At 26.8% G+C, this 25,627-nt stretch overlaps 4 protein-coding genes across 4 annotated transcripts; 3 read left to right on the forward strand and 1 right to left on the reverse strand.

Annotated features, from left to right (window-relative positions):
- Positions 1–6,214: 6,214 nt before the first annotated feature.
- On the forward strand, positions 6,215–8,542 carry LOC124941809. The gene is made up of 6 exons (XM_047482162.1): positions 6,215–6,542; positions 6,637–6,723; positions 6,808–7,098; positions 7,182–7,403; positions 7,485–7,631; positions 8,045–8,542. The coding sequence occupies exons 1-6, from the start codon at positions 6,360–6,362 to the stop codon at positions 8,420–8,422; spliced, it is 1,308 nt and encodes a 435-aa protein (XP_047338118.1). The 5' UTR covers positions 6,215–6,359; the 3' UTR covers positions 8,423–8,542.
- Positions 8,543–11,561: 3,019 nt separating this feature from the next.
- Positions 11,562–13,591, reverse strand: LOC124943937 (non-specific lipid transfer protein GPI-anchored 14-like). Its single transcript, XM_047484393.1, has 4 exons — positions 13,244–13,591; positions 13,026–13,160; positions 11,672–11,757; positions 11,562–11,570 (listed from the first exon to the last, which is right to left on the reverse strand). Exons 1-4 carry the CDS (start codon positions 13,569–13,571, stop codon positions 11,562–11,564), a joined length of 558 nt encoding a protein of 185 aa, XP_047340349.1. The 5' UTR covers positions 13,572–13,591.
- Positions 13,592–18,974: 5,383 nt separating this feature from the next.
- Positions 18,975–19,500, forward strand: LOC124942825. Its single transcript, XM_047483389.1, has one exon. It carries the CDS (start codon positions 19,009–19,011, stop codon positions 19,432–19,434), a length of 426 nt encoding a protein of 141 aa, XP_047339345.1. The 5' UTR covers positions 18,975–19,008; the 3' UTR covers positions 19,435–19,500.
- Positions 19,501–24,424: 4,924 nt separating this feature from the next.
- Positions 24,425–25,198, forward strand: LOC124943938 (E3 ubiquitin-protein ligase RING1-like). Its single transcript, XM_047484394.1, has one exon. The coding sequence runs from the start codon at positions 24,425–24,427 to the stop codon at positions 25,196–25,198; it is 774 nt and encodes a 257-aa protein (XP_047340350.1).
- Positions 25,199–25,627: the final 429 nt, after the last annotated feature.

Here is a 25,627-nt window from a genome sequence, read left to right on the forward strand (position 1 = left end):
GAAAAAAATGACATTTTTTCATTAAAATATATATTTAGATATTATGGTTTATTCCTGGAAGTATATGCTAAAACAACAAACTTTTAGATGGATGGATATGTATATGCTGAAATCTATCTACTTTATTTCTCCAACATCACTTGATTACAATGAGACATGTTGTGGACTGATCATGATTGGTCTTGTTTGGAGAAATAGCTGACGAAATTAAAACCCAATTCCTAAAAATCATACATGTGGGGGATCAAGGTTTTTTCATTCTATTATTACCCTCTTTATGCATTATTGCAATCTTCACTTTCTTGAACCCATCTTTCCAATTTCTACAAACCTTATTTCTTTCATTCTTGGAATTGGGAATTCGGAAAACCGGGTTGTTCCATTCTCGATGATAATATTGAATTTGATTTCGGCAATAATCTTTAAGGATATGGTTGTGCAAGGAATTTGCTTTCTGTCACAATAATGTGGATTAAATTAATGAGAATATATTTATATAGATTAAATACAGACAAGAAGAATGAATTTCAATGTATTGTGATGTTTGAATTTTTAATAAAATCTTGAATTTGTCTAAGTCAATGGCTAAGATTAACAATGAGACATAAATATAATGAATTTATTAGAGATTGGTTTTTATATTATATATTCTTACTATGATTTTATATGTTATTTAATTTGAAACTATTGTTAAATGATAATAAGTTATATATAGTACACAAGCCAATGGACATTGATCTTGAATGAATCTATACAATTTTTTTTTTTTTTTTTTTTAATAAGTTAGTTTTGTGATGTGCCTCACTAATACTATTAAAATTGAGAGTTTAATTTTATATATAATCAAATATTTTAAGAGAAAAATTGTTGGTACAATCTTGTGTTTATTTATATTCAAAAAGTTTTTCGATGTTATTGCATTTAAATTTTTTGTTATGTTTTTTATTTCTTGTTTTGTTATTATTTTTCTCTTTGTAACGTTTAAATGTATTGTAATATTTTTAATAAAAGTTGACATTTAAAATAATATATATTTTATGCATTAATAATTTTTAAATTTTATTATTTAAATATAAAATTAATTAAAATTTAATACCAAATAAATTACACTATAAATAAATTATATTTATAAATTTAATTATATTAATTATTTTTATTTTTTTAAAAAAGCATGTAATATATATAAATTACAGTCGTTGGAGCATAATAACAAAAATAATACAAAACCAAAAAAATGTTAACTAACATAAAATCAATTTTAACGAGCTCGTAAATCTTAAAAAAGATTTCAATTGTCTCTACCTAATTTATTTATTTTAATAGTTAATAAAAAATAATTTATAAATATAAAATAATTTATTTTTATTGTAAAATTATATAAAATAGTAAAATTAAAATTATTTATAAACTACTAAATCATATATTTTAACTATATTCGGTAATAATTTAAGTACTTTAAGAATTAAATATATAAAAGATTTTAACCCTTTATCAACATCTAATCAAATTTAAAATATTTAATTTTGAATTAAATTAATCAAACAATCAGTAAAATCACTCACTCAATATATTACATATAGATAAATTCACAAATTTTTTTAATGAAATCTAAGACAAAAAAAAAATCAAAATCCTAAAACCATTGTTTTATTATCAAGGTCAATGGAGTGAAATTGGGCCTATAATTCCTACTTTGTTAACTCACACTAAATCTTCAACTGAATCTCTAAAGCCCATATCCATCTACAATATGGGCCGGTCTCAATATAAAGTACATAAGTTGGGCCCGGATAAAGGTTTAACCAACTGAACATAATTCCCGCCTGAATAAACCAACCAGTCCCGTCTTCTCCGTCCGTGATCGCCGCCGGTAATATTCTTCCGACGAAATGAGACCGCCGGAGATTTCTTCGCGAATTCCAGGTCTATCTTCACCACTCTAACTTGTCCTCTTCTTGATCCAATGTAATTTCATAATAAACGTTGTTCGTTCGTCAAGTTCTAGATTACTTCCTTATAACGTTACCTGTTTTAAGATTCTTACTACGATTAAGTTCATTTGAATCTAATGAGGTCAAGTTTTGCTTAAAACCTAAACTAATCGTCTGTTGATTTCCAAGAGGATAAAATGCATGTCAATTCATATGAATGTTTGTTGCTTTCATTACATCTGTTAGATAGACTAGCAAGCAACCTGTTGTTATCACTTTTTCTTTTTTCATAATTTCCAGTTGAGATGGTTTTGTCAGCTGAATGAAGACTGTAATGATCCATAATTAGATGAAATGATAGTTTACAGGATAAATAGACTGGACTAGATTGATGTCTTTACCTAACTAATTCTAGGGATTTCATTAGTATAGAAAGGTTATATTTCACAAAGTATGTTAGACTTGGAATAGGTTCCTATGTAATCAATGTTGTGGAGAATAAATGATGAATCTACCAACCTTTGTTAAGTCAATATTGAAATCATTAAGCTTAGTATTATGGTGTTTTAAGTCAGTTTGAGATTCACTATATTGTGATTGCATCCATTCAATTACAACAAAAAGTATATATATCTTAGTATAATTTTGACTCTTATTAGTCACCTATTAAGGTAGCTTAAGTAGTAAAAGTACCTAAGAAACCAAATGTCACGGGCCCATGAAACAGCACTCAGGGTTGCATGCTTCTAAATGCCTATGTTTTCCCTGTTATCTCAAGGGAGGGACAAAAGTGTAATTATTTATTATTAACTTTTTTTTTTGTGAAATGACTGTTTTGCCTCCCTCCGTGTGATAGAAAACAGGGAAGCCGAGGAGATTTGGGAGCAGAGGATCCTATCACAAACACCCAGGATTGTCTGCTCCCAAATCCTCTATGCTCCCCCTGTTCTTTCTGACGGGGAGGGACAAAATGTAATTATTTATTATTATTATTTTTATGAAATGACTGTTTTGTCCCTTTCCGTGAGAGGGAACAGAGGAGATTTGAGAGCAGAGAATCTTATCCTATAAAACAATGACGGTGTATTTGTGTTAGCTTCCTAAATTCAAAATAAAAAAAAGGTTTAATTAGTCATGATGAGGAAGACATGAAGAACATTAATTGCATATTATCCTAGATCTTGATTTCCTCTTGTCTTGTCTCCTTTTTATTGCCTTCTTGATTTTGGTACATTGTAATTGGTACTAGTGGAAACCCATTTGGAAACATGTCAATTTATTTTGAAAAATGTATACAAGACTATTGACTATTGGGTATAAAAGTGCTTGATTACATATAGTCATGTTTAGTAAATCTCATAGGTTTGGGAATTTGATGTTTAAATTCAAACACTGAATTTGCCCATTTTTTTAATACATTTTGTGTACCTTAACTAATCTTTAACCTCTTAGTTTAATTTGTTGATTTCAATAAGAATAGTAATTAGGGCAACCCATATTTTAATTTATGTGAATTTTAAGTGATTGGATCAGATTGAGACACCATAAGCTTTCCCACTATAAGAAAATAGAATACAATAAAGGGTTCTGAGCTCTTATTACAAGTTTGAATTTGATATCAATATCTAAGTTTCAACCCGTGACTCAACATGACATTATTATCTTCATCACATGGCTTACTTCAGTACTATCTCTCTCTTCAGAACTCAATAGACACTTCCATACATAATAATAATAATACATCTCTCAATCTTCATCATTTGTCTATCAGTCTATGCTCATAATGAACATTTGATTGATTAAGGTATGTTTAGTGGGACATGTATGATGGGTATTCTTGTAATTTCCCTGATTACTTCATTTTTGTCTTTACAAACTTTTCATGAATTTGATATAGATATCTATATTGTATTGACAGCTTATCCACTTTTTCAAAAAATGGAAAAGGATCAAACCCACATGTTTACATGTCTCTCTCTTGCATGTAGAGGAAATACACTAGTGGTCCAAGCTGAATTTGTATTTGAATGGAAAACTTTATAAATTTCTAAATATTTGTTTAGTTATTTTTTTAGAACATTATCTTAACTATACATCATAATGAGATTTTGTTTTAAGAAAAATCAAAAGAATTATCATTTCATTGGTTAGTTTGCACTTGTAGGTAGCGATCTATGACAATTTGAGCGATATTAGTTAATCGGTCCACCACCACTTAAACACATAACTGGTGTGTTGGTAAAATGATATTCAAAATTGATTCAATCACTTCTAGATCTAGTTATGAAGTGTTTGTAAGAAATAAGTTAGGAACATTTCCAATAAGCTATTTAAAACATTGAATATTTATGTCCATATAATTTAAAAATGAAAGTAATGTTGTTCATGCGTCTTGTGCAGTCCTACCTAGTTAGCCAAATATACTCACATCCATTAAATGGTATGATTGTTGTCTTACATGTATCTTGGTCTTTTTCACGAGTGGAAGTTAGAGTTGTCATTTTCAATCTATTATTTTTAGTTTACTAATTATACTTTTAAATTGTGAGATTGTCACTGTCCCATTTAGAAAAAGTTGGGATTTAGGATGTTGGGGTAGTGAGATGTATCTATATTAGATTATGTTTGAAATATAAATTTAACCCACTAGTTAGAGGTTTGATTCCGATTAAAACACCTTAAGTTAGAGTGGAAGTATATCTCGGAATTAAAAAAAAATTAAAATATATATATATCAAAACACCATCTATAATGAATATAATGAAAAGGGACTAGGAATAGTGCAGTTTGATCTAATCAATAATGGGGTTGTCAAATTCAGCAAGTAACACTAATGGGATTCCCACCACCATAAATATAATGGTTGGAAATTGGATAAAGCTTCTTTTTATTTGTTTATTATGTGCATTATGCAATGCTAATTGCTTTAATGGATTTTTTGGTTTCCTAAGAGATTTTAATTCTAAAATTTTAGTGGGAAAAAAAGCCAGTTTTGTCAATTCTAATACTTTGAAATTGAGATGTCTTAATTTACTGCCTTTTAGAATAATAATTTACTGTCCTAATTTATTTTGAAAATAAATTTTAATAAAAATAAAAAGGTGGGAACTGAGATATAGCATTGCCCCCACCTGCTGTTATCATCCTTAATTAGTGTGGAGGGATTTGAACTAGACCCATATAGGATAAAAACAAATATTTTGTAATTGTCTCAATAACATTATAAATAATACATGTTATAATGTTATAATATTATATTATTTATTATTATTTTTAAATATGTTTCATGTATTATAACAAAACTAATAACACATTAGATAATATAATATAAGTTAGGACTTATAAATTGATCATAAAATTTCACAGAAAACAAGTGAAGTCAAGTTATGAGGGAAATAAATAAGATGGGTGATAAGTCAATATATTTGACAAAATCCATAAAATATTTCAATTCTGTCTATTGCCAAACTTTCAAGTTAAAGTGGAACACAACTGTAATCATATCACAAGTCAACAAATTAATTATTTTTTTCTCAAAAATGAAACTACACCCACCCAATTGTACATACTCTTGCCTTAATTTTAAGGGAAACAAATTATTAATATAATACTTTAATAAATTTGTAACCGTGAAAAAAACTGTTCGTTTGTTTGTTTTATTGAAAATGTCAGTTTTTATTATTTTTTAAATCTCTGCCTAATTAAGTTACTATCTAATACTCATTATTAGATATAGAAAGTAGTGGTTAGAAAGTATCCTCAAGTCTTGATTTCGGTTCTATTTTTTTTTTTAATTTAATAAGTTAAGATAAAATTAGGAATGACAATAAGACGGATTGTGACGAAAAATGTGTTTACAATCCCCGGCCTATTCTATCTCGGAGATATTATTTTACTATCATTTTTGTCCGGTTAAACCATATTCTCCAAAGAAAAAAAAACTTTAACAAAGAATATCATCTTCATCTTATTCCCGGTCATCTACCGGTCAAATCGAGAAAAATTTATCTTTAACGGGAGAATTCAAATTGAATTATAATTGTCGTCTCTAATTATTTTCACGGAATATAATTGTCGTCTTTAACTACAAACAAACGTTTTAATTTGAAATGGGATGTATTAATTTTTTAATTAAATAAACAAAGTGATTTACAAAGAATAGGGAAAAAGAAAAATTATGAGAAGGAGAAGGGAAAGAAGTTTTTAATGTATTTAATGGTCTTAAGCACTCCGGAGCAGAGAAGTGGAACCAAACCAGCCAACAAATTCTCTGTATTTCTTCTTTCTCTCTCTATATATCATTGAGAAGATTAGTAGAAAACTGAACATTTGACATCCAAATCATTAAAGGAGAATTTGGAAATTGTTCTGTACTTTGGCGGTTGGCAGGCTTGTACAGGCAGAAGAAGCATCTCCAAGTTTGTAACCATGGAGGAGGCACATTTTAGCATAGGGAATAAGAACAAGGTTGTAGTGATATGTTTGCTGTTATTCCTGTTTATTATGGAAATACCATTCTCTCATGGCATAAGAATTGGTATTTCTCAAAACAATCTCCAAGTTAACAAACACTTGCAGCTCTTGAACAAACCTGCCATCAAATCCATCAAGGTCTCTCCTCTTTCTTTCTCTCTTTATAATTTTATATACAATAGTTTAGTTTGTTGACTCTGGTTCTTCATTTGTTTGATAATTTAACAAACAGAGCCCAGATGGAGATATAATTGATTGCATCCATATCACTCAACAGCCTTCTTTTGATCATCCTCTCTTCCAAAACCACACAATTCAGGCATCTTTTCTCTTGACATAGTATATGGATTGTGTAATTGTGTTTGGTTAATAAACAGAGATATAAATATGTGTGTGATTGCAGATGAGACCAAGTTATCATCCAGATGGGTTGTTGTTTGGTGAAAATAAGATGTCAATTGGGAAGAAATCAAGAGGATTGAATCAATTATGGCATAGGAAAGGGAAATCATGTCCAGAAGGGACTATTCCAGTCAGAAGAACAACAGAAGATGATGTTTTCAGAGCAAGTTCTATAAAGAGCTATGGGAAGAAGATGAAAATGAAGATGAAGAACAAGTATACTAGAACAACAACAGTATCTGAACCTGCAAAATCTGCTGAGCCTGATATAATCACTCAAAGTGGCCATCAGGTAATTAAATTGATCAAATTTCTCATCATTCAAACCATTTTCAAGTTTGTTTATATATGTTTTGTGTCATGTGGTGGTTATAGCATGCAATAGCATATGTTGAAGGAGGAGAAAAGTATTATGGAGCAAAAGCAACTATGAATGTATGGGAACCTCAAATACAGGAAACAAATGAATTTAGCTTATCTCAAATATGGATTCTTGCTGGTTCTTTTTCATCTGATCTAAACAGTATTGAAGCTGGCTGGCAAGTCAGCCCAGACTTATATGGAGATAACAATACAAGACTCTTCTCATATTGGACAGTAAGTTATAAACACTGATGATTATAGCTTGTTTGATGTTGGGTCATTTGAAAAAAAAATGTGTTGTTTGTTGAATTGCAGAATGATGCTTATCAGGCAACAGGATGTTACAATCTGCTTTGTTCAGGGTTTATACAGATCAATAGTGATATTGCAATGGGTGCTTCTATCTCCCCTCTTTCTACTTACAATGGAAACCAATATGATATTACCATTCTTATTTGGAAGGTTAGTGCTCATCTTTTCCCCTTATTATCTTTCTTACCTATAGACATTGTAAGAATTAGCTACATGAGTGATCAAATGTCTCGTGTTCGATTTATATCTTCAAAATCACAAATGTTTGAGTTTTTAGAGGAAGGATTTGTAAATGATTAAATTCCCTCTATTTTTTTTTTGTATATTAATAATGGATAGTTAACTTGGTAAGATAACTCGTGTCAAAAGTGTTCTAAAGAAACCAAATATCATGGTTTAGAGTAATGACTCTTGGAGTCATTTTAACTTCCTATATTATACTACTACTACATTTTAATGAATTAGTTATAATGTGCCAAAAGCTATACTATTTTCTTTTTAAAAAAATAGTACATATATGAATATTTAAATTTATAATCTTGAGGAGATGAGTTTTTTTACAGGACCCGAAAGAAGGAAATTGGTGGATGCAATTCGGGGATAATCATGTAATAGGATATTGGCCATCGTTCTTATTTACTTACTTAACCGATAGTGCATCAATGGTAGAATGGGGAGGAGAGGTTGTGAACATGGGAGAAGACGATCAACACACCACAACTCAAATGGGAAGTGGTCATTTTCCAAATGAAGGATTTGGAAAAGCTAGCTACTTTAGGAATATTCAAATTGTTGACGGTACTAACAAACTTAGGCAACCGCAGGGAATTGAAACTTTCACGGAGCAATCGGATTGCTACGACGTTAAATTGGGACGAAATGGCGATTGGGGTAATTACTTTTATTATGGTGGACCTGGAAGAAACTCTAATTGCCCTTGACCAAAAGAAATATTAAAATAGGAGTGTTCATATTATTATTCAAATTCTCATTTGTAGGATTAATTGAATTGATTATATAGACTTTTGTTTAGTATAGTGGTCATGGTGGGTATTAGATTATTATTGATGCGGTCAAGCTTTTTGATTGATTTTTTTTTTCTGTTACATTTCTATTATCATATTAACAATAAGTTTGGTTGTTTTTTATTTTATTTTTTCGGATTCTAACTTAGAACAAGTGGAGGTGAGTGTGGGGTCTTGTTAATTTTTATATTAAAAATTGGTTTATTCTTATTATTAAGAGTGCGGTGCATAAATTTTCTATAAACTGACATTTGAGTGAGGACTTTGTTTATCTTAGTCTAATAAATTATTTGTTCATTTCGTTTGAGGAGAATCCATAAGAGCACTTTTATACCAATTTTTTTTTAAATCTTTAATTAAATTATATAAACGAGTTTTTTAATATTATAATATATTTAAAAAATTATATTATTATAAAAAAAATAAACTTAATTCTTATAAAATATGAAAAATAAATAAATATATTAGCGAAGTTATATATTAATTGTGTTTATTAGTGTTCGGGGCGGAATCAGGACTAGAACTGAAAATGAATAAAGTAGTTTGTGAGCTACTCATGAGTAACTCGATCAATACTCGACTCGAACTCGATCAAATTCGAGTTCGAGTAGTTATATAACTAACTCGCTGTTATATTTTTAAAATTTAAATTTATATTTATAATATTATTAAAATTTTAAATTATCTCAATTTCTCGAATTCGAGCTTGAAACGAGTTGAGCTATTGAGCTACTAGAAATCGAGTTAATTAAGAATGAGACGAGCTCTTGAGAGCTCGGTTAAAAATTAGGCTAATCGAGTTGAGCTCGAGCGCTACTTTTATATTCGAGTTTGAGTATTAATTTTAGTATCGATCGAGCTCGATCGAGTTCGAGTAGACCACTACTCGAGTTCGACTCGGCTCGTTTTCAGTCCTACTCGGGACTTGGGACACAAATACCATCCCGGTCACTTACGGGTCAATTTGGGAAAAAATCTCCCCTAATGAAGTAATTTGGATCGAAAACCGCGGGACAAATTTGTCATCTCTAGTTCTATTTTTAGTTTAATACGTTTGAGGGGTATGACTTTGGTCACTTAAACTATTTTATTTTATTTAAAACTCATCGAAATAAATAATAATTATTTTTATAATAACATTTTTCCAACTTTGCATAGATTTAAAAAATGGTAAAAAAATAAATAAATTTATTAGTTAAAGTTTTATATAATTCAATCACATTTCTCATCCAAATAAAATAACTTTTACTTTGATTAATTTTAAAAAATAATTGTAATTTTAATCTATAAAAATATCATTTTCCATAAAAGTTCATTTTAGATCTATTAAAACAATGGACTAACACCCACCTAGATAAACATTACATAATATTTTATATATTAAAACCATGGATTAACATCTCCATAAAGTAAATATCCCAAATATAACAATGTAAAAAGATGTGAGGAAGTGTAAGGGTTAATTACTTTAATTTAAACTTTACAATTAAAACAATTGCATTGATTAGGGTTCATCACTTTCACAATTTGCTTCAAGGTACCATGTCTTAAAATAGGAATTTAAGAATAATGCCATCAATAAAAAAAGGAAGCTTCATCTTTAAATATATTATTCCTAATTAATTGTTGGAAAACTAATACATCTGTTAGTGACAAATAAACCATAAAATATTGATGTTTCACCTTTCTTTCCTCTAATTTCATCACTAAGCAAGATATAACACTTTCATATAAAAAGCATCAACCAACAAACACAACCATATAAACAAATGGAGGAATCATGTGAAATCAAACGACACATATGCCCTTACGATCCGACCCTATCAAGAAGAACCCGCAAGCCATTAAACATCGACAAAGAAGAAAATGGGATTCCCTCAAATATCCATGTCCTTCTAGATGGTGAGAAACGCGTACAAGAAAAGGTAGAGGATAGTACTTCATCAAGCAGCGGAGGGGAGGAAAGTAATCGTAGAAGTTTGAAACAACTTATTGACGGAAGAAATTCGTTAAAACAAGAATTCTCGAAGGAAGAAAAGGAGAGGATGCAAATAGTGGTTCATACTCGTGAAGAAGGTTTGGAAGGGTTGAAACTCAAGAAAATTGTGAAATATTACGTTAAAGTTTTGGGTCATATGATTAAGGTTAAACGTGGAAAGCCACCTACTTTAAACTCAATCGCAAAGTCAAATCTTAAATTGACCGTGTAGTAAGTAAATTGATATTTTCGGTTTATTACCATGATAAGGGACCGAAATCAATATCATTCAATTTTCTAATTCTATCAAACCATCTCAAATAATCTTCTCCATTTTTTTATTCATACAATGCAAAGAGCCACCTTTGCATATTGTAATATTTTGCATTTTTTTTGTTTGGTTAATAAAAATAATGTTTGATTAATTCATATTAAATATAAGCATAATTTGAAAACAAAATTCAAATAGCTATATATGATATATGTTCTTTTGAATCTAAGTTTCAAAACAGTATTTTAATATCTAATTATAAACATTGTAAGGTAGAAATACAAACTCACTTTATTTGGATGGAAAATTATTTTGCCACGCATTTAAAAATCTTCAAAATAAGGAGTTAATTTTATTTATTTATTTAATATAGAAAAACTATAATTGAAGATTGAAAAGTAAAAAAAAAAATGTTTTAAAGTTGTCAAATTGTTAAATAAAAAAATCCATTCGATATGATATAACTACAAAATTAATTAGTAAATAAAAACATGTTCAACTTATTACTAATGAAGACGAACAAACACAAAGATTCACCAACCCCCTTTTACCTATTTTTCAGATGAAATCTCATATACTTCATTTAAGAAATATAAATAAATAATTATGTTAACTTATTCAAAAATTAAATTAAATTGATCCCTTAACAACTATAATTTGTGTTTACTAAATATAAAAAATAATGTCAATTAATTGTATTTAAATAAATATAAACTAATAATTATCTAAAGATAATTAATTATTATCTTTAAACATAGATTAAATCCAAATAACACAGGCAATAATAGAGAAAAGGAAATTTTATTTTAATATCTCTGCAATACTCATAAGCTACAAATAGATAGATAAATAGCCATTTTTTATATTTAATATAGAGAATGCAAAATAATTAAATGAAAATAGCAAAAAATAATACAAATATTCCACCAAACAGAACTGAATTCATTTTCCCACCATTTCCGTCCACACCATTTCCATTTTTACCCTTAGTAGTTGCATTCCCTTCAACATTCAACAACAAACAAACAAAATTATAACTATAAGCTATTTTATTTAAAGCTTTTTTTAATATATTGTAAAAAAAATAGTAAATATAATTACTTAACTCACTTACTAGAGAGTTAGATCATAAATTCAAAGTTTTTTTTTTAAATCTTAAAGGGAAAGCATGTTGGATCATACGTGAATATTTGTAAATTTAACTTTTTCATTATTAAATATTTCAAAAAGCTTAATCTTGTTTGGCAAAAAGGAAAATTATCAAAAGAAATTTTGGTTGCATAATATAATTTTTTTAAAAAAATCATATTTTGTAACTTACAAAAAATAACTTTAAGCATAATTTTCATACTAACTACAAATAAAATCACTCTCAATTTTTATTTTAAAAATTCAGTGCCAATGTAATAAAAAATAAATTTTAGTTAATATTTAAATTTTATTAAAATTATATATGGGTAATTTGATATTTTATTAATAGTTTAAATTATTTAATTGATAAAAAATAATCACCATCTACAAGAAGAAGCTAGAACCTTCTCCTTTTTTTATATAGAAAAGTGATTTATTTATAAATAAAGAGTTAAAGCTTGTTTGATATTGAGTTATTTGAAAATTTTATTGTATTTTTGAACAAAATATATTATTTATTTTTTTAATTAGTTAAATTATTGTAAAATTATTTTATAAATTTAAATCTTGTAAAAATTAAATAAATTATATTTTAATATTTTAATTAAATAATTAAAAAAATAAAATACATAATATAATAAATATATATATAACAAAATCTAAAATCAAAGTAATTCTATTTTAAATTATATAAAAAAAAAAAATTAAAATAATTATAACCTAGGTCTTGTTCGATTATGGGTATTTTTAAAAATCAAAGAGAGAAAAATTGAATTTTAGATGATGATTTTAAATAAGTAATAATTATTTTTGGTAAAAAAACTTAAAATATATTAATATATATAAATAAAATAAAAAATAATAATTTAAAATAAAGATTATTTTAATATTTTGATTAATAAAATGAGTGATTTTGTTGGTGAGAATTAATTAATTTTTGTATAGGGTCATTCTAAATTTAATCAATTTTTTTTTAACTCTTCTATTGTCTTCAATCTGATCTAACATTGATCTATCTTATTGGTTTTAAATTTAAACCAATATTCTTCCAAAACCCAAAGGAAATATTTAATAAAAATCAAAGTGTCTTTTTCATGAATTTGAAAAAAAAATCCAAACAAAATAGGTTTTAACAATACCAGCAAGTGGAGCCGGAGCAGTAGCAGGTCCCGCTGGAGAAAGTGCCGGAGAAGAAACAGACCCACCTGAGTTCTTCTTCCCCAATTGATAAAACACTTGAGCTTCATCCGATTTCGGATCCATACCAAGAAGTTCTACAAATACAAACAAAACCCATTTATATATATATATATAAACATCAAATCAAATCAAATTAAATCAATTCAAGAACAAGAACCTGGGCATTGAGAAACATTAGCCGGAGCTTTACAAAGCATTGGAAGTTGAAGAGCAGAAGTAACATTAATAGTAAGTCCAAGTTGAGGATCATTTCTATCTTCAACAATCACACACAAACATTTCTTATCATTTTTCAATAACTGTTTAAGACCGGTACAACAATCCGGCGTAGGAACTTTTGCTTTGTCGGAGACAAATGGAAGACAGGTTGAGAGACTAATCAACGACTGACCACATTCAGCTAAATCCTTGTTTGTATCTCCATTTACTGGATTTGTCAATGGAAGAAGAAGAAGAAGAATGATAAACCCTAGTTTTGAATCCATTGATTTTTGATTGTAGAGAGTTTGAGGAAGAAGGAATCTGAGATTTAAAAGGATGAAGATGATGATAAAAAAACATTTCTTTTCAAGTGGTGGGACCCATTTGTGTAATTCTTATTGGTTGTTGATATTTTTTTTAGTTTAATATCTTGATGAATTGAATAGTAAAATTGAAAGAAAATTATAATTTTGAATTGTTTTTTTATAGTAATGTAAATTATTTGGTTAACTTTTTAAATAATTTAATGGTTCATTGTTCAAGAAAATGTTATCTCAATATAGATCAACTATTTTGATAGTTAGAACTAAAATTTGTATTTTATTATTTATTAGATAGTTAAATAGTTTTATAATTTTGATAAAAAAAATTCTATTCTTTTTATCAGAATTTATTATTTTACGGGGCTATTTTGCGGGTTTAGGTAAATGGGCAAATCGGAACTGTTAATGCATTTATTATTCCCGTCTCATTCTACTTTAAAAAATAATTTCACTATAATTATTACTCTCATTCGGTTTCGTAAAATTCTCGTGAGATACTATTATACCATATTCTTTAAAAAGAAATATAAAAAAAAACTTTGATAAAATAATATAATCAGTTTTTCTTTATTATTGAAAATATATGATTATAAAGAAATATAATTAAAATTCTTAAAAATTATAAAAAAAAATAAAAATAATAGTGATGTTATATATTTAGTTGTATTTATTAGTATTATGGGCAAAATCAGAGTAAGATCAGAGTCATCATACGGAGTTGAAGTAGAATCGAGATGAGATTGAGACGGAGTGAAGACTCGAAACACAAATATGATCTCCGTCATATCTTAATCAATTACTAATCAAATCAGAAAAAAATGTTAGGACTTTGTGTAAAATTATAGTTGTGAGCGAATGTGAGATTACCTCTATTTTTTCAATTTAATTTAATATTTGTTTTTTAATACTTAAAAAATTCATATTTATCTATTTGTTTCATTCATCATTTTTTCTTTTCTTTTTTTCAAACCTATCTAAATTTTTATTTAACCCTACCATATCTCTAATTTGTACTCCCTAGTCTCTACTGTAGGACTATCATAACATTTCACTCCATTACCTTTTAATTAGAGAGTTATAAAAAAAATAATTAAATAAATAAAAATTAGAGGGTTATAAAATAAAAGTATGTTAAATAGACAATTTACTTCTTAACTAAACAAACTAGTTTGGAAATTTCTTTTAAGATCAATAGACTTAGAATTTCACTTGCCAATGTGATTTTTTGTAATTTGTTATAAAATAGAGTACTAGCTAAATATGGTAGGCACATAGAGATAGTGAATATGACATTTATTTTTATTTAATTTATAGAAATAGACTAGCTACAAAAGTAGATTTTGGAAACCATATAAACAAAGCATAGTATCATTTATAGTAATTCTCTGTTCATTAGCTTAAGAATGTATTCTGGACTTTTGATTCAAATCAAATTAGTTATATTAGAACAATGTTACTTTGTTACCAATGTCTTCTGTCATATTATTTATTGTTATTTCATTATTAGTTTTTATTTATTTCTTGGTTGTTTCTTTAACTATATATATAATAATAATAATTTTTTTAATAATTATAATTTTTAGATAAAACGTTATCTTCAACTTACAGGAACGCTCTAAATTAAAATGAATAATTAAAAACAAAATATTAAATTGAGTTGTTTATAACAACAAACTTATCTAGATTTGTACAAAAATAAATTTATTTTATTTTTTTCAAAAATTTTATTTGCTTATTGATTTAAATAAAATAATATTTTGAATTATATACTTTAATTATATATATTAACAAATTTAATTAATAACTTATTTTTTCAAACTTAACTACACTCAAGTTTAATCTGTTTCTAGAAAACAATTAAAATTAAAATAAAATTTATTTAATAATTAAAGTAATAAAAATAAATTAAGCAAATTATAATAAAATAATTAAAAATGAAATAGGGGTAGGTGTATGATTTCTCAACCAACCCACTTTAGCCATGAGGATTTATAAAAGAGGAGCAATCATGAGTGTTTACGTGTTTTCAGTTTCCACTATCGATCAATAGGCCCTTGCCACGTGTCTTGCAAATTAAGATGATGTCATTTTTTCATAGATATGACGTCATAATCATTTTTTTTTATGTAAGACTTATAATAAGAATGAAAATTTTACTAAAACAAGAAAATATATATTGTAAATGTAAATATAAATTATTAATAACTATAATTTTTTTAATAGAAATACTAAAAATTAAAATGGACAAGATATTTGTTTTCTTTTAATTTTGGTATTTAAAATTGAAAATAAAAAATTATCCGTTTCACAAAATAAGTGAAGGTGTTAATATATACAAATTTAGTGAAAATTTGATCCATGATTAATATTTTATTTGCCAGTTTAACTAATTTTTTTTTTAAAAAATTAGTTAAAGAAAAGAAACCCTCGTTTGTGAGTAATATTTTTAATTCTAGATATATTAACTTATTTAGTAACATTTTTGTAAAATTGAATGACTTATGAATCAGAAATATCTAAATTATTTGAAACAAAATTTTGTTAAACGATAAATGTGGTTAGGTTGGAGTATGAAATGGATTTAAAGAAAAAAACATTATTTAACTAATATTATATTTTTACATTTATTGCCATTTTTATTTGTTTTAAAAACTCATATTTAAAAAGATTTTAAGTATAAAATATAATTTCTTTATATATATATATATATATATATATATATATATATATATATATATATATATATATATATATATATATATATATATTGTCAAGTTTGGTATATATAATAATCTACATATTTAATCACAAAATTTATTTGCTTAATAAAATAAATCAAAAACAAATAACAACTAACATTTTCCTAAAAAAATATATCTATGTAACAAAAGTGATAAATATATATTAAAAAGAGATAAAAAAAGAAGCTTAGAACAAACTAAGACTTTGTTTCATTTTTTTAAAAATCCAACCATAATCAAACTTATCTTCCATTATATTATCAATAATATCATTCAATTTTTTTTTAATAAAAACACTAAAAAACATTTTATATTTATCTTTAAAAAAATATGTTTATCATTATATATTAATATTTAAAAAAATATATAAAATATTTACTTTCTCAAACCTAACACTCACCACCATCTTTTAAATAAACCAAATTTATTTAAATAAATTTTTACTAGACAATATAAATAAATACTTATATATGTTTTTCATTTTTCGTCTAAGATGTAAAAATCTTCAAAACAAAAATATCTTCTCATAAAAATAAAATAAAAAGTTTCAAAATTTATATTTATATTTTTAATTTACAATACCAACACAATTCATCTTAAATAGTTATTACTTATTAGTTAACACTATTGAAATTGAGGATGTAATTTCAAAAGATTTAATTTTTTATGTTATTTATTGCTCAACAAATTAATCGAATGCTTTTATTTTTTAAATTTCAAATAACATAGGATTCAGTTCATTTTTCATAAATAAATAATGAATAAATTCTTACAACAACTTAAACAAACAAATAAATTTAGCAATTAGTTTTTTTCTTATTTTTACATAGTTGTAGCAAAGAACAATAAAATAATAAAACATCATTAAATATATAATAAATTATAGTTTTAGAAAAACAAATTAAAATTCTAAATTTTAGGACAATTCTAATTATACTCTTTTTATTTGACATACACGATTTATTATGAATATATAATAATAATAATAATAAAAAATAACTCATAATGAAAATTAGATCACTCTCATCTTTTCAATACTGTAAATTGCTAAAACTATGAGGATTTTTAAGTCATATCAGTCCACATGTTTTAGGTGATTATAAGGTTTTTTTTTTGTGTTAATTATTCAAAATAAAAAATTAAATATCATTTTATTCTCTCTTATTCATCCAATTAATTATTTTATTAACTAAAACATTAAAATATCATATATATTTTAAATTATTATATTATATTTTATTTATCATATATTAATAACTTTAAGTTTTTTTTTTATCAAAAATATATTTTACTTTCTTAAAATCATCGTTAATCATCATCATTTTCTCTGATCCAACATCTAAAATTACTTGTATAGTAGCAAATGCACCATCCATTGGGTTAAAAAGAAAATGTGTCGTATTGAACTTAAAACCTAATAATATAAATATAATGCTTTAACTATTAAATTAATAAAATTATATTTTTTAAATCAATATAAAATTTGATAAATGTGTCAAATATTATAAAGTTGTGTATTAATTATTAATACATATATACATATATACCGTTTTTATTAAATTAAACGATTCAAATTGTTAATTTACGGGTTAAACCATTCACAAAACTTAAAATAGTTAAATTAAAAAAATAAAATACAATTTTGAATCATATAATATGAACATTTTTCTTATATATTTTTTTTATAATTTATTTTAGTTGTGTGAATAATTTTCAAACTCTTTAAAAAATATAATATAATAGTGTTAGAAAACTTTTTTTTTTAATATTAATATGTTGATTAAAATATCTATTTATACACTTTTATATAATAAGATAACTATATAATATATAAAATTATTTTAGATTTGCGGATTTATTTATATATTGTTAATAATAAATTAAATAAAACTAAACTAGATATGATAATGTAAATTAGTTCACTCTCATCTTTGACCAAGTCTAATCGGTCGGTAGAGTGGCCTATCTGTAAATTCCCCACTCTTATGAGGACTTTTAAGTCAGTTCAGTAATACTAATAATTGTTGTATTTTGAACCGATTCAAATCTGAAATCGAAAGATAAAATACAGAGAAAAATGAGAGTGGTGATAATTTATGTATCAACAATTAGGTCTTTCATAAAATTTGCTTTATACATATTAATGTTAATGTAAAATTTGAAATAGTTAAATTGAAAAAAATAAAATAAAATTTTGAATTATATACATTATATAAATATTATTTTAACATTAGTATTAGATTATAGAAAAATAATTAAGAGAGGGAATTTGAGTGAGGGAACAAGAGAAAGACCCGGCGTTCCTCCCACCTTTCATTTTTTTGAGATGTTAAGTCATTCCTTCTCCCAATCCCTCCTCAATTTCTCTCCCTTGTCACTCCTCTATATTATAAAATCAATAATTAAATATGAACATTTTTCTTATATATTTTTTTATAATTTTTTTAGTTGTGTGAACAGTCAAACTCTTTTAAAAAAAACTAATACAATAATAATAGGGCTAGATACAATGTCTACTATGTCGGTAGAGTGACCTATCTGTAAATTTCCCACTCTTATGAGGACTTTTAAGTCAGTTCAGTTAAACTGATAATACTGATAATTATACTATTTTGAACCGATCTGAAATACAAAAGATAAAATAGAGAGAGAAAAAAATGGGAGTAGTGATAATCGATGGATCAACAATTAGGTCTTTCGTGGAAGACGAAGATGAATTCACCAAAAGCATAAACGAATCGTTTAAAGCACTAGATATCAATTCAGACGGCGTTCTTTCTAGGTCAGAATTGAGGAAATCATTTGAATCTATGCGTTTACTAGAAACCCACTTTGGAGTCGACATCTCTACTCCACCTGAAGAACTTACAAAGCTATATGATTCCATTTTTGAAAAGTTCGATTTCGATCACAACGGAACTGTGGATCTAGATGAGTTTAAGAACGAGATGAAAATGATTCTATTAGCTATAGCTGATGGTCTTGGATCTTCTCCAATTCAGATGGCTTTGGAAGATGATGAACAGAGTTTCCTCAAACATGCTGCGGATCTTGAAGCATCGAAGTTTTCATCATCATCATGATTGAACTGATTTTATGAGGTTTGTGTTAATTATAGTTTTAAATAAAGAGAATTTGTTTGATTCTCAGTGTTTGTTTATGGATAAGTTTAATTCAGATATATACAATATAGTACAAGTGTTTGCTCTCGGTTGTTGGATGGTTGAACGATATTAACATAAACGTGATATCTTAGTAATTCAACTCAAAATTTATATCATAAACCTCACCTGTTTATTTGAAATTGACTTGAACCCGAATTAATGAGTTCTAATTGATTTGAATGACATAATAAAAAATAAAGTTAAATCACAAATTAACTTAAAATATAATTTGTAAATAGTATGGTGAATCTAATTTGGGTCATTTAGATTCGTTTATTAATTTTTGATTCGATTTCAAAATTAAAGGTCTCTAATTTAATTTTTTTTAGATTAAATGGTCAACTTAATTTCAACCCAAATTCAAAAGTAGGTTAACTTAGTTTTTTGTTATTAATTTCAGGTCGAGTTTTCGTGCCACTATGTTAAGGAGACTATAATGTCTCAAAATTCTTAAGAAGACTATGATGTCTCAAAATTCAGATATTGGTCCAATAGATTATAGATACATCTATATATAGTGACTTTTGTACTTGGACTTAAAGTTCACTTTTAATTTTTTTGACTTTTGTACTTGGGCTTATATTGAGTTTGTAGTTATAGCATTGATAAAATAAATTCAAAAAAAATTGTGTCAATGACATTAACAATTTCTAAAAAGGGTCCATATGCAATTGTACAATTTGCATCACCTTAGGGTCGGTTTTGATGCATGGATAAGGTAGCTGTCTCGTTCATTTTAGGGGTCCGGACGATCTAAGATTTGGGACCTAAATTTTAAATTTAAAAACAATATTTAATAAGAAAATAAACTTAGAGGGAGAAGGATTTCAAAAATCTAATTAAACTTTTGAGTCACTATTGAGAGAAGGATTTTAGAAGAAGAGAGCCGAATAGAAAGAAACATAAAACTTAATTATTTTTTTTAGTACTGCATAAATTATTTTTTGGGTCTTCTTAATTTTGGGGCCCTAGGCGGTGGCCATCCTACCCACCTTAATAGTTGGCCCTGTAACTAACGCTAAGAAAAATGTTATATATTAGTTAATTTTGTTAGTTTCTATTTCATTGTCTTATAAATGAACTATTTTATAGAATGACAATATAGCTAAACTGAGTATATTCATATCAAATGTAAGTATATTTATTGTAGGAATTAGATTAGTGTTCATAGTTATCTCTTGAAACAAGAATGTCCATATAGATGAATAAATAGTTGTTTTGAGATCTTTGATTACAATTGTTGGTGGTATATTAATTTATCTTGAGTTGTGTTTTCTGATAATTTATAACTAATCTAACCATTACTTGAACTATGATGTTTTCTTATGAGTCTTCCACATCTTATTACAAATAATATATGAGTAGAGCGATTTGTCTATTGTTAAGTCGACCAATCGAACTGCTAATTTGGTTCAACATATTAAAATTGGTCAGCTATTCGATTTGGTTAATTCAATTAGTTCTTATTCAGTAGTTTGTTCGGTTTTCTTACACCTTTAATAGACTCCAATAGAAGAGATACTAGAACAATGGAGTAGAAAATGAGCTCAATACACATAAATACATCTCAAATCACTAATTTTATTTTTTTAAAAGATGCCTTGCTGAACCAAAAACCAAAAGTATACTTACTATTAGAAGCTCTAATAACATCTTAAGAACACATATTGAACAAAAATGCTTATTACCTATTGAGTTGTTCTAGATTAAGAATATATCTTCTAATTCAATTAATGCATAACTTCTTCTTTTCAACAAATAACTATATGCCTATTATACTAGCTATTATATCTCAAACATGTAATTAGTTTTAGTGCCAATTTTGGTATTGATGGTTGTCATTAATATATACAACTTTATAAAAATTGCAAGTTGTGTAAAGTTGTGTAAGAACTCACCATTGTTTGTAAGTGTAAGTATTAAACATTGAGAATTTTCAAATGTCCATAATGTCCCTACTCAAAATGTCAAAGATTTTGTCACGTGTTTAAAAGACCCAAATTTTAAAACATATGCAAGCGTCATTATATTCAACTAACAACTAAACATAATAATGAATTGTCGGTTTATATAACCCTCTAGTGGTAACACGTTTACGAAACATTTTGTTATGCTAGACTAAAATTTACTTAAATCTTGTCGAGTAGCACAAATCAACATTGACGAGTTCATTTATTTTAATATTAACATCATCCCACAAGTTATTGTTCTCAACCACGACTTTCTTGTAACTAACCTTAGTCAATATGTTAAGAATTTCAGTAAAATAGTACTCCACCTATTTGACATGCACAACTAAACATAATAATGAATTGTCGGTTTATGCTAACATGCATGGTAACCCTCTACTGGTAACATGTTTACAAAACATTTTGTCATGCTAGACTAAAATATTACAACCTTGTCGAATAACACAAATTAACATTGACGAATTCATTTATTTTAATATTAACATCATCCCACAAGTTATTGTTCTCACCCACGACTTTCTTGTAACTAACATTAGTCGATATGTTAAGAATTTCAGTAAAACAATACTCCACCTAATTGACATGCACAATTAATATTAAATGTTAATAACATTGTTTATCAATAATCATAGTTATGCACTATGATTTTATACTAATGGTTTGAGGCTCAAGGATTTAAATTTACTAACAACAAGTCTTGCAAAAATGTATTAGCAGCAAATCTAGTTACTTACTATATGAACTTGTTTAGCTGCGAAAATGTAGCCTATTATATAACCATATATATATATATATATATTTATTTGAGATTAATAGCTAATTTATTTAGTTTGGAAGTATATTTTTTATAAGAAAATGTATGGTAAAAGATGCCAAAATTGGTATGCATATCTTGAAATTATTTTTACAAATATTTTGATATCAATACACCATAAACCTACAAACACTCGTTTAGGTGTAAAGAGTTTTGTTTAAGACAACAACCATCAAATTTAATTCCCATTAAAAATCTTTGATTTAAGTGGAGCCTTATCGACTAGTCTCATCCAAAAAATAAATCTTATAACAAAACACATATTTATGAAATAATGTTGATATAAGGGTGCATGTGTTAGCTTTTTCTGAAAAAAAGAATAAAAGTTTATCTAAAAAAAGTAGTGAAAATGAAGAGAAAAAAAAAGAACAATTAGACTAACTATTATTTTTAGAGCATGTAAGTTTTAATATCAATTTTATTATTAATGGTACTCAATGATAATATCAACTTTATAATAATTAGAAGTTATATATCAAGTATTAAGAGAAGTTAAAGTTAAATATTGTAAATTTTGAAATATTTTTAACTTGCTTATGTCAAAGTGTCATAGGATTTGTCACTTATTTAAAAGTCTTAAATCTTGAACATATATACGCATTATTCTTTCACCGAACAACTAAACCTATTGAATTGTCGGTTTGTCGGTCTATGTTAACCTGCATGATAACCCTCTAGTGATTACACGTCTATGAAACATTTTGTCATGCTGGAAAAAAATGTACTTACATCTTTGTCGAGTATCACAAATCAACATATGAATTTATTTCGTTTTTATATTAACAACATCCAACAAGTTATTACTCTTCCCACGACATTTTGTAACTAACATTAATCAATAGCTCGAGAATTCCGGTATAGTCTTCTCCACCTACTTGACCTGCATAATTAATATTCAATACTAATTATAACCATAAACAAAGTAATTGGGAACAGACAATTAAACTAAATTTATAAATTTGGACTAATAAAACTCAACAATGTTTTATGATAGTCATGATCTTATATTCATGATTGAGATTTGAGGCTCAATGGTTTTTGAACTTACTAAGAACAAACCTCCCAAAAATCAATTAACAACAAATCCAACAATTAAATATAACCCTTTTTTATACGAATTAAAGGAAAATTAGTACGACAGCCCAACCATATCCTTTTAGTAGCCTATCACCTAACTATATCTATATTTGAGATTAATAATTAATTTATTTAATTTAGAAGAAATATCAAATGAGATTTTTATAAGAAAATGTATAGTAAAAGATGCTAAAAGTGGTATGCATAACTAGAAATTTATTTTTTAGAACCAGATGACACAAAATATTAACTTACAAAAGTATCAATTAAGAGATCGTGCTAGTCTCATTCAAAAATAAGAATATATATTTATGAAACTATAATGTTTTGTTAGCTTTTTTTTTACAAATAAACTGGTCAAAAAAAATATAAAACATAAAAAGGAGAAAAACAATTAACATCAAAATAATTAAGTTCCCAAGTTATAATTTTTTTTTTCTTTCTTTTAATTTTAAAAATAGTACAAATTCTTAATAGTTTCTCTATTCTTATCAATTAAACTACCATCTAAGATATATTTATAACAAACTTTTGATAGAATCAATTCCATTGAAATTTTTTAAAACTAAAATTAATTATTTATTATTATTATTTTTTTTTTACAAAATGTGTAATAAAATGAACATATATAACTGAAATTATATTATGATCCCAAATTTTGACAATATAAAGTTAGACCATAAGTTGATATCTCTAGCTAGCCTCCTCGAGGTCATAAGTTTGATCCAAATTTCGTTCGTTGAGTTAAATTGAATAAGTGTATTTACATGTTATATGCTTAACCCGCATGTTATATGCTTAACCCGCGGTAATTAAACTAAATGTATCTCATCATTCTCATTTTTTTAGTGAGAATAGAGAAAATCTGATCCAAACATTTCCTTAATTCAATTAAGCCATTACATGTTAATAAATTTTTTAAAATAAAAATAATAGACAGGATGACGTCATCATTTAGTTATTTATTTATTGATCAAGAAAATCTCTTACTCTTACTCTCAAACTGATCAAGTTGCAAATACAATTTCTCTCCTAGATAGACACAACTATGTCCACTACCTCCGCCGTCGACGCCGCCGCCGCCGCCGTAGAAGAAACTAATCGTTCTTCTAGCTCCGGCACCGGCAATGTCTCCGGCACCGGCACCGATCCCACACTCTCACATCTAATTTCCTTGTACGTTCCACCAATGCCTGAGAACCAGACCATAACTAACAACACATCCGACGACAATTCCCTACACGACAGTCCTTATCTTCATCACCTAATCCAACATCTAACTCGATCTGATCCTTTCGAATCATCTCCATACGATCAAAACCCATCACCAGTCTCAAAAACCGCGGTTGAATCAATCCCAACCGTGAAGATATCGGAAGAAATACTCAAACTTGATTCAGTTGTTACTTGTTCAGTCTGTAAAGATCAGTTTTCGATTGGTGATGAAGCTAGGGAGTTACCTTGTAAGCATTTGTACCATTCTGATTGTATTCTACCATGGCTGTTTGAGAACAACTCATGTCCACTTTGTCGATTTCCTCTACCTATGGAGAAAGATGAGGTGAAGGTGATGAGGAATGAAGGTGGAGGAAGATTTGAGAATATGAGTTTTGAAGAGTTGATGATGGAGGAAGAGGAGATGGCTGGTCTTGGTAACTCTTTGAGAGATTTTGCTAGGAGGAATATGCTTGATTTTCCGGATTGGAGTGGAGAGAATATTTTTGCTGCAAATAGGGTTGAAACTGTTTCGAGTTTTCCAGTTGAAGGTGGGAGTAATGGAGGAGGAAATGGAGATGGAGACGAAGATGAAGATGTCGAGTAGTCATTTCTAATGGGTTTCAAAATTAAGGTTTGATTTTCCTTTCATTTATTGTTAATTTGTGATCATCTTATAATATGCTTTGGCATTATATTCCTTGTTCTAGTATAGGATTGTTTTGATGTAAAACTCTGAAGATGACCCAACAATCCTAACGCGATATAAATGAGAATTGAATCCGTGATTTTTAGTATTTAAGAATCCCTTAGCTTGTAGACTAATACACATTTAGAAACACTTTATGGATCTGTATATGAGTTCTTCAATTTTAGATGAGAAATCCTTCAAAATTTCATTGGAATGAGATCATGTTTAGAAACATAACTTAATAAGATACAAACTCGTATATTTATTTACTATTTTTCAACAAGTTTTGGATTCAAATCATAACCAGTTTAAATGGTAAGAGTCCTTAACATCTAATGTTAAGGG

Source organism: Impatiens glandulifera, chromosome 6 (genome assembly GCF_907164915.1).
Source record: "Impatiens glandulifera chromosome 6, dImpGla2.1, whole genome shotgun sequence".
Lineage (NCBI taxonomy): Eukaryota > Viridiplantae > Streptophyta > Magnoliopsida > Ericales > Balsaminaceae > Impatiens > Impatiens glandulifera.